This window comes from Pelmatolapia mariae, linkage group LG7 (assembly GCF_036321145.2).
Source record: "Pelmatolapia mariae isolate MD_Pm_ZW linkage group LG7, Pm_UMD_F_2, whole genome shotgun sequence".
Classification (NCBI taxonomy): domain Eukaryota; kingdom Metazoa; phylum Chordata; class Actinopteri; order Cichliformes; family Cichlidae; genus Pelmatolapia; species Pelmatolapia mariae.
In genome coordinates, this window is record NC_086233.1 from 29964178 (window position 1) to 29977862 (window position 13685).

General features: G+C 41.3%; 1 protein-coding gene across 2 annotated transcripts; it reads right to left on the bottom strand.

Moving 5' to 3' along the window:
• Nucleotides 1–84: 84 nt before the first annotated feature.
• LOC134630953 (ras-GEF domain-containing family member 1B-B-like) lies at nt 85–13106 on the bottom strand. Of its 2 annotated transcripts, XR_010094334.1 has the most exons (15): nt 12892–13106; nt 6796–7335; nt 6543–6665; nt 6013–6150; nt 5663–5878; nt 5411–5485; nt 2990–3082; nt 2733–2835; nt 2565–2644; nt 2309–2404; nt 2125–2220; nt 1810–1933; nt 1624–1696; nt 1021–1513; nt 85–944 (listed from the first exon to the last, which is right to left on the bottom strand). XR_010094334.1 is itself a non-coding variant. In XM_063478781.1 (14 exons), the coding sequence occupies exons 2-14, from the start codon at nt 7327–7329 to the stop codon at nt 1480–1482; spliced, it is 1785 nt and encodes a 594-aa protein (XP_063334851.1). In that variant the 5' UTR covers nt 7330–7335; nt 12892–13106; the 3' UTR covers nt 85–1479. The 2 variants fall into 2 exon arrangements, 1 of the variants encoding a protein (XP_063334851.1); XM_063478781.1 differs by having other exon boundaries at nt 85–1513.
• Nucleotides 13107–13685: the final 579 nt, after the last annotated feature.

Genomic DNA, 13685 nt, shown 5'->3' on the forward strand with positions numbered 1-13685 from the left:
CCATTTTATCAGGGTGAACAGTCAAAGATGCATCAGCAACCTCTTATATGTAAGCTGAAAGCCTGGGTCAAGAAGAAGAGCACATTGTTTTCATGATTCTTTTATTTGAAAGAAAATAGATCATTCTCTTTACACAAAGACCTTCAGTACAAGTACCCTGACTGATGACACAAAGATACACAAAAAAGTAGCATATATGACAAATAAAATGACATAAAACACAGCACTCACAAGTGGATTTCAAAGAACCACATCGCATACCACACACATCAACACAGCTGAGATGAGAAGAATAAAAATCCTGTTTCTGTACACACACGCACGCACGCACACATCAGTTTGCACTCATAATAGTGTTTTTTTAATATGTAAACTGGTGTTTGATAGCTTAACAACACAAAACCAGCCAAAAAACAAGAAGCTCCTGGCAGAACATCAAATAAAGTACATAAAAAAAAATTCAGCCTTCTGATACAAAATATGACTTAATACTATAGCATAGAAAGTTGCCTATATTACACAAGAACACACTGAAGTGCATTTTGATGTAGTCTGCATGGTTATTATGTTGCTGTCACTTACACAGTTTTGCATCACCACCAGAGTCAAAGTGTGCACATCACAAAATGCTTAGCACTGAATAACACGTGGTTGATAAAAGCATCGTGTCAATGCACGCTGGAATAATGTTGCTGATGTACTGCCTCGTATTATGTGCTTCCATTACACAAAAATATCAAATGACAGTGCAAAGTGGGAGCTAATGGAGTGGATGTGGTGCAGGTTCTGCTCGAGGTGTTAGCATTAAAACTGATGCATCCAACAAGACAAGCAGCAATACCACTTTTAAAAGCAGCTGTTAGCCCGTTATTTATAACGCAAATCGATGCAAGTCAGTCCTTTCCTTTGAGATTTCAAATCTCTGTGGTCCTCAGCAAGGATATCTGCAGGCAAGGAGCGTTAATGTAGCTTTGAAACTCATTTAGGTCCACGATGACTTTGTTTAGAGATGAAACCTACCCTTCAGCGTGTAAGTCCTTCCACAATATGAGGCCAGTGTGGCAACCGCTGGAGGTATAAACCCAGTCTGCAGACCTCTGGCCAGTCGTCTGATATTCTCTGAGCGCCTTGGACAGAGCTGATTTTATAGAAGCAGCACAGCTGATCCAGGCTCTTCTTGAGAATCATTAGATGATTTAAATCCATGAAGACTTGTTGGAAAATAGGTTATAATAATAACATAAAATGGGCTTCTTTGGCACTGGATGAATTTTATGGAATGAATTCTGTGGAGTGCTCCTTGTGATCTCAAAGCCCAAATACAGTAATATAGGCAGGATGTGGTCCCAGCTTGTTTTAAGTCCAACATCTTAACTGTGGCCATAATAATCTTCTGTGTCCATATTATAAAACAGAGAAACCTGTAGCTTTAAGACACCTGATTCATTTTCAGTCTTTAAAGCAGAGATTTCCCTGGCCTTAGGTCCGATTCTCTCGATGGAGAAGCGAAGATCTAAAATACACAAGATAAGTAACCAGTGTTATTACACTCAAAAATTCCCCATTTTTGCATTAGTACAAGGTTTGGGATATGTGGGTGTGTGCACATATGTCTACACCTACCGAAGTGACCTGCGACTGTCTTTCTCCATGTTGTTCTCTGGTCCTTCGCTCTCATATGAAGCCAGATGCAGCTCTGCAACAATAAGATAAACAATAATGGCTTTGTTTGTTTCCGAAAGCTGACAAACTATACCAAACATTTGTATGATTTACATCTCCAAAACGCAGGGGAGACTGAATACTGACCGTCTTCGGTGAAAATGGGTGTTGTGACAAGGTACTGAAGGATTCGCCGGTCTCTGTCGAACGGACAAACAACCTGACGCCAAACCAGGAACTCGCTCACCTGTTTTGCAAGTTCCCAGAGTTTCTGTGGAGACAGATTGTACAATAGATTATAATGGGCAGATGAAAGAAAAGCATCATGAAGGAAACTGCATTGCTCTTTTTAGCCACAAGGGGGAGTCACAACATCACATGTAAAAGCCTGAACTTGTACTGCTACAAATCTGACCGTTTTTAATCATTTAAACAACATCATCTTCTGAAATGTGTCCTAACCTCAAAGTTTATGTGTCCATTGGGCAGCCTACTGGCACAGCCTTCATTCAGGAAGTAGATGTCTTTAATGAGGAGACTGAAGAAAGGAATCACAATCTGGAGGAGAAACACACCAGCTCATTTACGTACACATTCACCACCTGGACCTTTTTATTTTCAGAGTAAATCCTGGGTGCTCTCTCACCTTCTCCTGGCTGCTGTGTGCGGTCTCAGACCTCTGGGTAGCACCGCGGAGCGCAGTGCGGTAGTTACTGAAGTTACTGGATGGGTCCATCTGGTGCTGAATGAGAGCACACACAAGAGACGGCCATCAAACGCAAATCCGTGTGGGCATGCTTAAAGTTTGCACATGGTGAGGGTTTGAAATCCTGAGCAACTTGAAATCTTCAGTTTACATTACACGTATACAGGATTCACTGCTGCATGCCAATTGTCCTTACCTCCAGAATTTCAAACTTGTCCGTGTTGACTTTATTCCAGGTTTTCTTCAGTCTGGCGACAGGACTCATGTTCATCCCAGCTGGACACAGAGAAAGGGTGAGTAAATGCAGAGCACTTACGGGGTCACATCGATCCAACGAGCTGTATGTGTGCCGTCAAATACTCACTGATGATGGCCATGAGAGAGTTGAAGTTTCCAATGTTGAAACACTCCTGAGCAACATCGATGAAGAACTCTATGATCCGCGCTCTGTGTTTCTTCTTCATCGGCTTAAATGAGAGAACAAACAGAGCAAGTCAGTACAAATTCAATATATGTACAAATTATCCACCTTTGGAGTGTAGTAAGAATCTAAGAGTAGTTTGTAGTTCAGCTGTGCATTCAAAGGCGTTCCTTGGTCCAAAACGAATCACAACAACTTACCATACAGATCTCAGTGGCCACAAGATAGCTCAGTCTGTTGAACCAGCTGACGTAAGCTTCCAGGTTGCTAGTTTTACGTTTCCGAAAGAAACCCTGAAACACAAATTATGGCATAATTAAAACAAAGAACAAGTCTAGATCTGAGTGCATTTCTGTCTGTATTTCATTATTTTTGAAAGAAGTTAAACATTTAAAAACTGTGAGTCACAGAAGGGACCATTTGAAATTAAATTAGATCTTAGAACTTAGATCTCTTTCATTTTATGGACCCCTAAAGCTCTGACGCCTTCATAAATTCCATCATTCACGTTTAAATGTGAACTTAAATTAACCTCCTAAGACCCGAACTCTTCCACAGCATGCATTTTTAATTTCTCTTTGATATTTGGGCTGATTGGAACCCGATGAATTTTTTACCTGATTTTTGCTTCTAAGAAAAATGAGAGCCACATATGAGGATATTTGTTTAAAATTTTGATAGAACAGTAGCTTCATAATGTCCTGGTAAGTGGATATCAGACCCTTGTAAAGCAAAATTTTGTATTTTGGTCTAAATAACCCAAAGAGTGATGTCCACATATGTGGACGCCAGGTCCTAGGAGGTTAAATTATATCTGTACTACTTTCAGCTAATCATCTATCATTTTTAGCTAGCAAACGGTCCGCGGCATTTAACCAAAGCTCTTGGCTTATTATTTTAATGTTTGCCCTCTGTTTAAATTTAAGGCATGATTAACATTTGCATTTTATCAATTTCTGTAACTGAAAATGTCAACAGGTTATCCACAGCTTTAACCAACAATCTTTTATACAAGATTTTACCTAGCTATTTAAGTTTACATTTAGCTAGTAATTTCCACCTTTTATCATAATCTTAGCGAGCTATTTCGACTGTTTATCTATTATCTTTAGCTAATAATTCAGCTCATACGCTAAGCTAGTTATACTGCCATAGCTAACAATTTCCAGCTTTTTCCATGCTTCTAAAGTAATTGTTTACTGTATATCTGTTTTTCTTTTACTGACAATGTTTATCCATAGATAGCCAACAATTTCAACTACAGACAAACTTAACAATCTTTCAAATATATGTTTTCTATAGATCTTATCTATTTTAATTATCTAATAAAATACCCTTTTGTTATTGATGTTTCTGCTCGGAGGTAGGTCTGCTCAATTCTTTAATTATGGTTTTAATTTCTGCTTTGTTTTACTCAGTTTAGCTAATGTTTCCATGTACCTTTTGGCTACTTGTTGGTCTTCTATTAATATTTGTTCCCTGAGTTTCAGCATCATTGGCATAATCTTCTTAAGGTTAGCCAATAAATTATTTTATAAATCAGAAATAGAAGGAGACAGACTGCTGCTCCTCTATAATTTCCTTTGCTAATGGATCCTGACAGCCTTCACACCCACACAACCTCTGGACCTGCACACTGAAGCCTGTGACGTGTCTGCTTGTTATTTTCATCTCATTTACATCTACTTTGGTGCCTTTTGTTTTTTTTCTATAAGGACACTCTGTGGTGAACTCGTTTCTCAGAGGCCCTTTTATATAAACAAACATTATAAAAGCTCTGTATAAATAAATTTGACTTGTCCGTGATGATGTAATCTCAGAGATTCATGGCTCTATTAAATGCTTACACAACAGCGACAGCCCACTCCACTCCAAACTTCCCCTTCTACACTTCAGGACCCCTTTCGCTGACTCAACTGCTCTTTTATACAAAGTGGGTCTTATATAACTGGCACAGCACTGGTTGGAGCACGGCTACAAACAGTGGGTGAGCACTTGTTCTCAGCAGCAGTGATTGAATACGACCCTTCAGCTCACTTACAGGTCCCTCAGATTCACTTAGACATATGCAAAAGGACTTTTTCATACTGTGTCTGAGCTATGTTAAAAATAACACTGCAGAAATTGTTATCTATCTGCCAGTAGATTCTCTGATGTGGTTTCTAAAGCATATTTACTTCAACTGAAGCAGACCACAAATTACACCCAAAGCAGGCCCAGAATATACTTCAAATCAAAACAATAAAAAGTGACTCAAAATAACTGCAATAGTCTGCAGTCCTTTGATGCTGATAATTATAAAGAGGTCATGTTACTGTATTTTCAAGCCATCTTTACACAGTAAAACTGCACGCAGCAAGCCGTAGCTGTTAGATCTATCTGCTAATTGTGACTGGAATGAGATTCATTTATATGACTTTGCACAAGCTCCTCATGTCTCCAGTTTTATCATGTAGAAGTTCAAAAGGAAAAAAGCAAATAATGAAATGAAAAGTAAACCTGAGCCTGCAAGTTCCTGAGTGAGAAGATGGGAATTTTTGTGAGCTGCTTGTCCAAAACTCGATCTAAAACGCTGGAGGTAGAGCTAAGCAAAGCGTTTTTTCATTCAAACTCAATTGTACCTTATGGTTCTCCAGAGGATCCTTCATGGCAAACGTCTGGATGAACTCCTCAGGACCAATAAAACTCAGTCGGTCCTGAGGGCAGAAAACAGAACATAAAAACAATTAAGACAATGACAACAGCATAAGACAGACAATTATAAAAGCTCGTTAATATAATCTATAGATGTGCTTTGAAGGACTAAAAAAAATTTCTCTCTACAGAATCCGATAATAAGCACAGGCACCTAAGTTTTAACGCCAACTTCCTACCAGTTCAATGTGTGTAAGCTGCTGGGCGAGGACGAAGGGATCGTCGCACACGCTCAGTACGTCGCTCCGCTGAGCCGATGCTTGCTTGCTCTTCAAGGAAGCGGGACGCTCCATTGCCGCCGCATTGAGCGCAGCCACAGCCTCCTCGTATTGGCCGAGGGCAGAGAGGCGTTTGATAAGACGCTGGGTCATCTGCTGCATGGCTCGCCAAGAGTACTGCAGCGTGACACAGACAGCACAAATAATGAAAACTAAGACAGGAAGGTGAGAATGAACTTGAGATATTTATGTTGAATTATTGCAAATTCATTGCATGAGAAGTTTTAACTACAGGAGCTATGAATGCTAACCTCGTCCCCTCGGGCCACGTGAAGCGTCATGTCTTTAAGACAGCGCATCATCCTCTCGTCCCTGAAGTCGTATGGAAACGTCTCAGTCCACTCGGTCAGCAGCTGCACCAGCTTAGGGGCCACCTCACGAAAACGAATCTGAAAACCATCAGATGGCGCACTAAGTGACACTCAGGCAGACATGATTTGATTTATCTTATGAGTAAATCTCTCTCTGGTCAATAATCTAAACGGCATGGCCCTCATATCTTTTAAAACACACAAGAGTAGCCACAGCTCGCTGTTTTTCTAAGAACATATTCTGCCATTATTTATTTTATCTTTGCAGTTTCTGTTTCCGAGTGTTCCCTTGCCTGGATTTTATTTGCTTGGGGAAAAAAGCAGATAAATACTCTCTCTCAGAAAGAAGCATGTGGGTGAGAGAGCTTGTGGATTTTATAGTGGGTGGAAGGTTGTGTGGGAGCAGAGAGTGAGTGTGACGAGAAGAGAAGCAAATTATAGCCCTGTGTGTGTGTTTGTTGCCAGCCCACCTTATCCAGCAGGGCATCTCCGGACCGCTGCTGCTCCACACACAGGTGACAAACCCTCGTCATGAGCTCGTAGGGGGGCAGGAAGAGGCGTGAACTCAGCAGGAAAGTGAACACATACGACCTCTGATGAGGAGGAAAGAACAAGAAGAGAAAGGTCAACACAGCCAGGACAGCCGACCTCTTTTCTCAGACTCAACTCGTCTATTCTAGACCACTCCGTTTCTCACAAAAGACCGTGTTTACTGTAACGTACATCAGGGTAGTAGTCCACTGTGGGAACCAGGTGCTGGATCAGAGCCTCAAGAGATGCAGACACCAAGCTATTGTCATGGTAACACATCTCCCCATAGCTGGTGGTGACGCCGTGTCCGTAAAACCGCGCTTTCGCCGCAGCTACGTTGTTGTTGTTACGACAGGACTGGTCGCTGCTGCTGCCGCTGCTGCCGCTCGTGTGGCGATGTGCGCGGCCTGGACAGGAAGTGCTGTGCTGGCGAGGGCTGTGAGGCTGCGGCGAGGAGTATGGGTTTTCAGACAGAGCGCAGCTGGTGTAATGATGCTCCTTCGCATTCACAGAAGAGACAGAGGCGCTCCGATAAGCCCCGCTGTGAGGCTGAGGTATGTCGTAGGGGTTCTCTCCAACCGAGTAGGCGCCGTTGTAGATGTTCTCCCTCGCAGGTTTCGGGACAGTGCTGCTCCGGTACGGGCTCGTAGGTTGTTGGTGGTTGGCATTGCTGCTGTAAGGGACGCAGGAGCCGAACTTTCCAGCATATGGCGTTGTTGGAGGCATGATGACCTTTACAAAACATACAAGGAGTAGGTTAGGGTTGAGAAATAAAGATTAACAGCCTATTTATATGCAATTTCATGACATGATAATACATTTTCTCAGTCAGCTGAGAAATACATGATGGATAACATGCAGTCTTGAATATATGTTTTTCATAATTCACATGAAGATACATCTTCCAGCCAATTTAAAGATTCCCAATAAGCCAGATATGATAAACAGACAACAGGGAGGGTTTCTTTAAAAAAAAAAAGAAAAAAAGATAATTTAGATTTGCTTCCTGAAACCTCATTCTAAAGCCAATCTTTCTGGAACTGGGTATGAAATATCCCAGGAAAATTAAGAGATGATTGCACAGCCTAAACAGGAAAAGGGCAACAATCAGTAGGTTTCCCCGGGTATCTGAAACAGTGGACGGCACAGGAAGAGGCCCAATAAAAATAAAACATTGCATTTAGTTTGTAGAAACAGAGGCTTTCAAAGTGACACTTTGCATTATTCAAACAAATCCTGACAAGTTATAATACTACACATGTAGGCGTTGAATGAAGTAGAAAGGCTTCTGTGATTTAATTAAAGCAGATCTTTGTTTTAATTTTTTCTTTCTCCTTACCCTTACTGTAGTGTCTATGTCCAATCAACCATCAAAAATCATAACTCCATTGCACAAGCCAGTTTTAAAGAATAATTATGACGCAGTTTCTTTCGTTGATCAGCTAATCCATGATTTCCCAAAGGTTTCCCAATAATTATGGCACAACAGTTGTCAACAGACCGATCCTTTTATAGTCAACTTGAAGTCACAAAATCGTGACTAGTGTCTCTTGCAGCGTCTTACTGCGTTAGCCTGCCCGTCTCTCTGGGAAGCCGAGTGTTGTGAAAATACGTTTAAGCAACTCCATCACGCAAAGGAAAGACTTAGGGATGTCTGTGAAAGGAATTACACTTAATCACATAATTTTACCCCTCCTCTGTCTATACTTTCTGGTTCTGAACACAAACATTTCTCCTTTGGAAATTTACAGCTTGGAGAAAGTCATTTGTTGGTGAAAATTTCTACAAATCAGCTTATACTCACAACAACAACCTGCCAGATGACACAACAGCAGTGATCCCCCCCCCTCCCTTTGTCTTAATGGTTAATATAATTGGATTTGAGTTGGGTAAGCTGATCCCAGATCACCACCGAGGCGTGCTTTAACTCTGGAGCCATCTTTATCCTGCTACTGTTGTCTGTCTTGGCACCACATGCCAGCATAAGCGAGCCACACACAGTTACATACGAGCAATGCACATATACTGTGCCAGAAACAAAACCCTGCAGGAATCCAGCAGACTTTTGTTTGTCCATCACAGTGCCGACAGAGGAGTGTCTGCCTGAGCCAACATCTTACGCACACACACACCCTTGTCCACAATGGCGCCTAGCCCCATGCCGGTATAATCCAAACACACACACACAAACAAATGATGGCTTGAGCGACGCGCACACACACACACACACACACACACACACACACACACACACACACACGTATACCACAGTGTTTGGCATGTTGCCAGTGTAAGCCAGTCCAGTGCCAACCCATCTTTTGAACTCTGTGATCTCAGCCTGCTGTTCTTCTTCTAACTTAGTTAGAGATTACAGTGTCTTTACCTTCCTCGAATTACAAACGCAATCTGGAAAAGCATGGCTGCGGTGGTCCAAGTTGAGATAAGAGTCCTCTGAGTAATATTTACTCCAGTGTAGATGCCTTTTGTCCTTCTGTTTGCATTGGAAGGTGACCTTGTGCAAAGGGGGAAAACTAAGAAATTCGAAAACAATCCTGTGTTTTTCCACACGGACTTCCTGAAAAGTTGACCCTTTGGATAGTTGCGGTTTCCCCGCTGCTGCACTGCAATTGCACTCTTTCTAAATCATAGGTTGGACTCTCCGTGAATGACTTAATGATGGCATTGGGAGTATAATTTCATATTAAAAGCATTGTTTATATTCTCTTGTTTGTAAACTTTGAAGATTGCAGGCTTAAGAAGCAGACTGATGTGAATATAATAATACAGGAAAAAGCAAAAAATGTACAGTGATGTAAGAACATTTTTACCAAGAAAACCACTTTTGTACTAGACCGTTAAAAATCCTAAAGGCTGCACGTCTGTGCATTTTCTTACCAGCTGGCATCGAAACAAGACTGCAGTGCCCATTGGCTAAAATGTCATAACCCAGTTCATCAAATGGTTAAAACAAATTGAACTTTTGATGGTGCAGCAGGAAAATCTCATCCACTAATGGATTTACACCAATAAAACGTGCTCGCGCTGCATCAACAAGACAAGCCAATTCGGTGGATTTAAAAAGGCCTTCTGTACATGAAAGCCGCCCATGTCTGGCTTTTAATGAATCTGAAGGCGTTGTCAGAATACTTTTTTCTAAAACCATTTAATGTGGTTTTAAAGAGTACACCTAGCAATGCTGTGCCCTACAGGAGGAGGGGGACGGGGCAGGGGAGGAGGTCTTCAACAATAGAAGCATTATCTATCCTGTCATGGCATTAACAACCACACAAAGACCCCCAGGAAGAGATCAGAGCAGATCCCAGCAGATCAGACACACACAGCAGCTTTCACACACTCTGCTCTCTGCTGTCAGGCCATACGACGCCCAGCCTCTGCGTGAGCCGAGCCTGGGATCATTTTTACATCAGTCAAACCAGAAAAGCAGACTTTACTCATTCTTCTCTAAGGTGGGACCTCTTATTATAGCTCTTGTGCAGTGAAGTCACAAATAATAATCTGCCAGGCTTAAACAAGGACAATAGGTGTGACAGACTTTTTGTTTATGACTTCAATAAAAGAGCATATCGAAACCCATTTACTGACCTTAGTAGAGATCGCTTTATTTATACAAAATAAAAGCTACAAGGTACTGACCTCAGAACAGCCTGGACCAACTGCCTTAGATTAGATGAGACAGGGGTTTGTTTGACTCCTGTTTTTTTTTAAAAAACATCTAATAAAATTCGAAGACTTTAAGCAGCTGGTCAGTAGCAAGAAAACAACAGTCACGTTTTCTAAATTAGCACCTTGTCTTCTGCAAAGTTCAGCATGTAGGTTAACACAGTGTGTACCCATAAAAATGGTTTCATGAGAGGAGCAGCGGAGTAAGCTGAAGGCAGAGCCTGCGCCTGATAAGAGGATCCATAAAACTATTCGTGAGAGTGTTAAGATGTCAATGTACTGCAATGCTATCTTACTTCTACTTTGTACCCAATGTACTTTGACACTAATGAGCTACAACAGACAAGGTGGGTGAGTGAGAGAAGCATGACAGTCTGGAGGAAACTCCTGACAGCCGGGATTATCGTTATCAATAATGAGGCCAAAGTTCAGACTGTGCTCATGACACTTATTTGTGGCTTGCGTGTACAAGAGTTAACCTTTTAAAGAGACGCTGTACAATGATGTCACTGATGATTTGTCGATTTACGTGGGAGGACTAGTAACTTCACCTCACAACATAATATCGTAGAAAAATAAGATGGCTCTCTAATGATTTAATGCTTCTTTTAATTTTTTATGATTGAGCACCTCAGAAGTCAGCCAACTGAACCTTTTAAAGATTATAAGACTGGACAGATTTACCACATGTTGCTTGCTAATCACTTCACCATGTGCCAATTATGCTTTCTGCAATGGTACACTAGTTATATATTTAATTATTCTTTTACAGCCACCGGATGATTCAAGTTAAAGCAAGCTGCTGGTGTTAATTGAAAAAATAAAGCCCCTTTACACCCTGTGGTGCAAACAAAAGCCATCATCTCAAACTCCCACCAGGGTAAGTTGAAATAAAATACAAAATGTATTGCTGCAGGCCTCCCCTGCACCAATACATTTGGTGTGAAGAACATTCTACTGCTCCTCCATGTCAGATTTTAATTTTCAAACAGCACCATAAATGCAGCATGCCAATGGACCAAGATGCCTTCATGTGTTCTGTGCAGGAAAAAATTCTTAATGTGTTTATGGGGACATGACAAGGACCTAGGACACATCAGTAATGAAAATCAAGACACATGCAGTGATTTTAACGGGAGGATAGATCTGTTTTTTGGGTATGCAATAGATTTTCAAATCCCTTTAGGTAAAAATTGTCTGACACATTGACTTTGGGGGTTTTGCAATTACAGAAAAAGCCTACTTGATGAAATTCTTTATATCTTTGTCCAGATGTTGTTTTGTTCTGCTTGGCTGTCCAAGCATCAGAAGCTCCAACCTATAATGCTTCAGGATTGCATTCTGAGTGCAGGAAAGCAAAGTCACACGTCATCAAATTACCAACCAAATTGCCAAACCAAAGTAGGAGGAAACAGCCCTAGTGTCCAAACAAATGTGGCGCAAGGAAGTGTGCAGGTCAGGGGAGGCCCACAGCTATTGTCAAAACACCAGAGGCTGGGACCCGATGCCTGGTTTAAAAATCTGATAGATAGGCAAACAGAGCCGGACACAAATACCAGACTCAGATCGACAGAAGAGATACGCACAACAGGGCTCAACCACTTATGAGCCTGTTGTCTTCTTTTATTCCCAAACACAATGGATTCAGGGATGCACTTTCATACAAATACACACACCTGTCTCCCATATCATCTGGTAGGCTAGTACAGTATTAACCTACAGCCAGAAAGGATAAACACTACTACAAAGCTATATTAAACCTAAGCTTGTTTAGGGATGGAGGGGTTGACTACCAACCTCTGTACAACACACAGATGCCAGCATTTAATTTTAACTTAGAGTAAGTTGACTTTGAGGTAGTTCCAAAGACTCAAATGTTGCTGGCACCCTTCAGACCGCCTCGGTTAATAATTAAATTAGTTTAACTATTTAATGTGAGATTTATTTAAGCAGCTTCACAAGCTCACAGAGTACTGACATTCTTTTAAGTGACCGTGGGTTTGTGTAGAAGTGTGTGGAGGCTTTTTCCTTGGCCAGCAGCACACACATTTTTTTCTGTCATTCTTTCTTCTTTTCCCTACAGACACACTCACACAATCTGTTACACACACACACACACATAAACCAGCCCAGCATGCCTGGTTAGCATTATGGGGTTCAGACTGAGTCATAACACACTAAAAGTAAAAGCTGACTGTGAAAAAGTCATGCTGTGCAAGCATGGTCCCAACGCAGGTGCTGGTGAGTAATGCTCGTTTGAGTCTGACAACCAGCCTAATTATAAACTCCTATGGGTGGCACAATAACAACAACAACAACAACAGGTCGGGAGTGAAACTGGGCGTTTAGAGAGAAAATAGTTCATCAGATATAGATCACTTTCAAATATTAGGTGAAGTAAATACGTTTTTAAAATAATAATAAAAAACTAGGAAACTTTAATCAACTTTTGCGCAAGAAAAGGCATTTCTATAACTCGATTATGCCTATGCGAAAGTTATCTATTTACATTTCAATAGCAAAAATAGTTTTATTATCACAAAATGAATAAATAGTAGTATATCGTTTCTCGAAAAATCCACATAAGCAACACTCCAAACAACTTACCTCTGAAACGGTGCTACTCAGCGTCCAAATACTGTCTCTGCCAGTAACTTTTGAGAAAATTAAAAGGAAAAAAGGTTTTCCACGCTACTTCGAGTCTTTCTCACGTCGAGGAGACGCTAAACGTGCAACAAACAGGTAAATCTTTTAGCTGCTGTGAGTCCATGCAGTGCTCTTCTCCATTGTCTGTCTCCGCTCTTGCTTCTTTGAGTATTTGAACAAGCAAAAGCTCGCAATGAGCCACAAAGCCAGACGTATTCAAATGACTTCCACAGAGCCGGGAAAACTGACCAATCAACGCAAGGGGGCGGGTGGCGACTAGGCCCAATCGCAGAAAAGGGGTCAAAAAATCGAAAATTTCCCAAGTTCTGATTGGCTGACTCCCTCTCCATCTAAGTTCTGTCTTTTCGAGCGAAGCCTGGCAGCGAGTGTTTTTGTTGGAGAGCTGAAATATGGAAGGTATACGGTTTCCGTCGGGAATGTGTTAGTGTGTGTGGCTTTATGCTGGTCTTAGTGACTTAAAACATAAGAGAAAAAATTCCTGAATAGTGTTTTATTTGTGTTTCTGTAGGGCTTATATATTTCAGGAATTGGACAGTATGTGTTACTCAGAGCATTGGTTTCACTTTTTCCTACCTGCCAAATGTTGCCATTTATTTCAGCACTGTAAGGAAATCTGTGTGGAGTGGTCAGATGGTTTGCTGACATTGGCTCCTGTATTACCAATTCTCTATAGTTTGATACTTTCGATTCTTCATCTGGCATCTTGGAAGCCAAACCAGGGATTTTCCTGCATG

Coding starts and splice junctions, on each gene's coding strand:
- LOC134630953 (XM_063478781.1), bottom strand. CDS start 7,329: ATGCCTCCAACAACGCCATATGCTGGAAAGTTCGGCTCCTGCGTCCCT. Junction 6,151..6,542: donor GAGATGCCCTGCTGGATAAG/GTGGGCTGGCAA, acceptor GATGGTTTTCAG/ATTCGTTTTCGTGAGGTGGC. Junction 1,934..2,124: donor ATGGACACATAAACTTTGAG/GTTAGGACACAT, acceptor CTGTCTCCACAG/AAACTCTGGGAACTTGCAAA.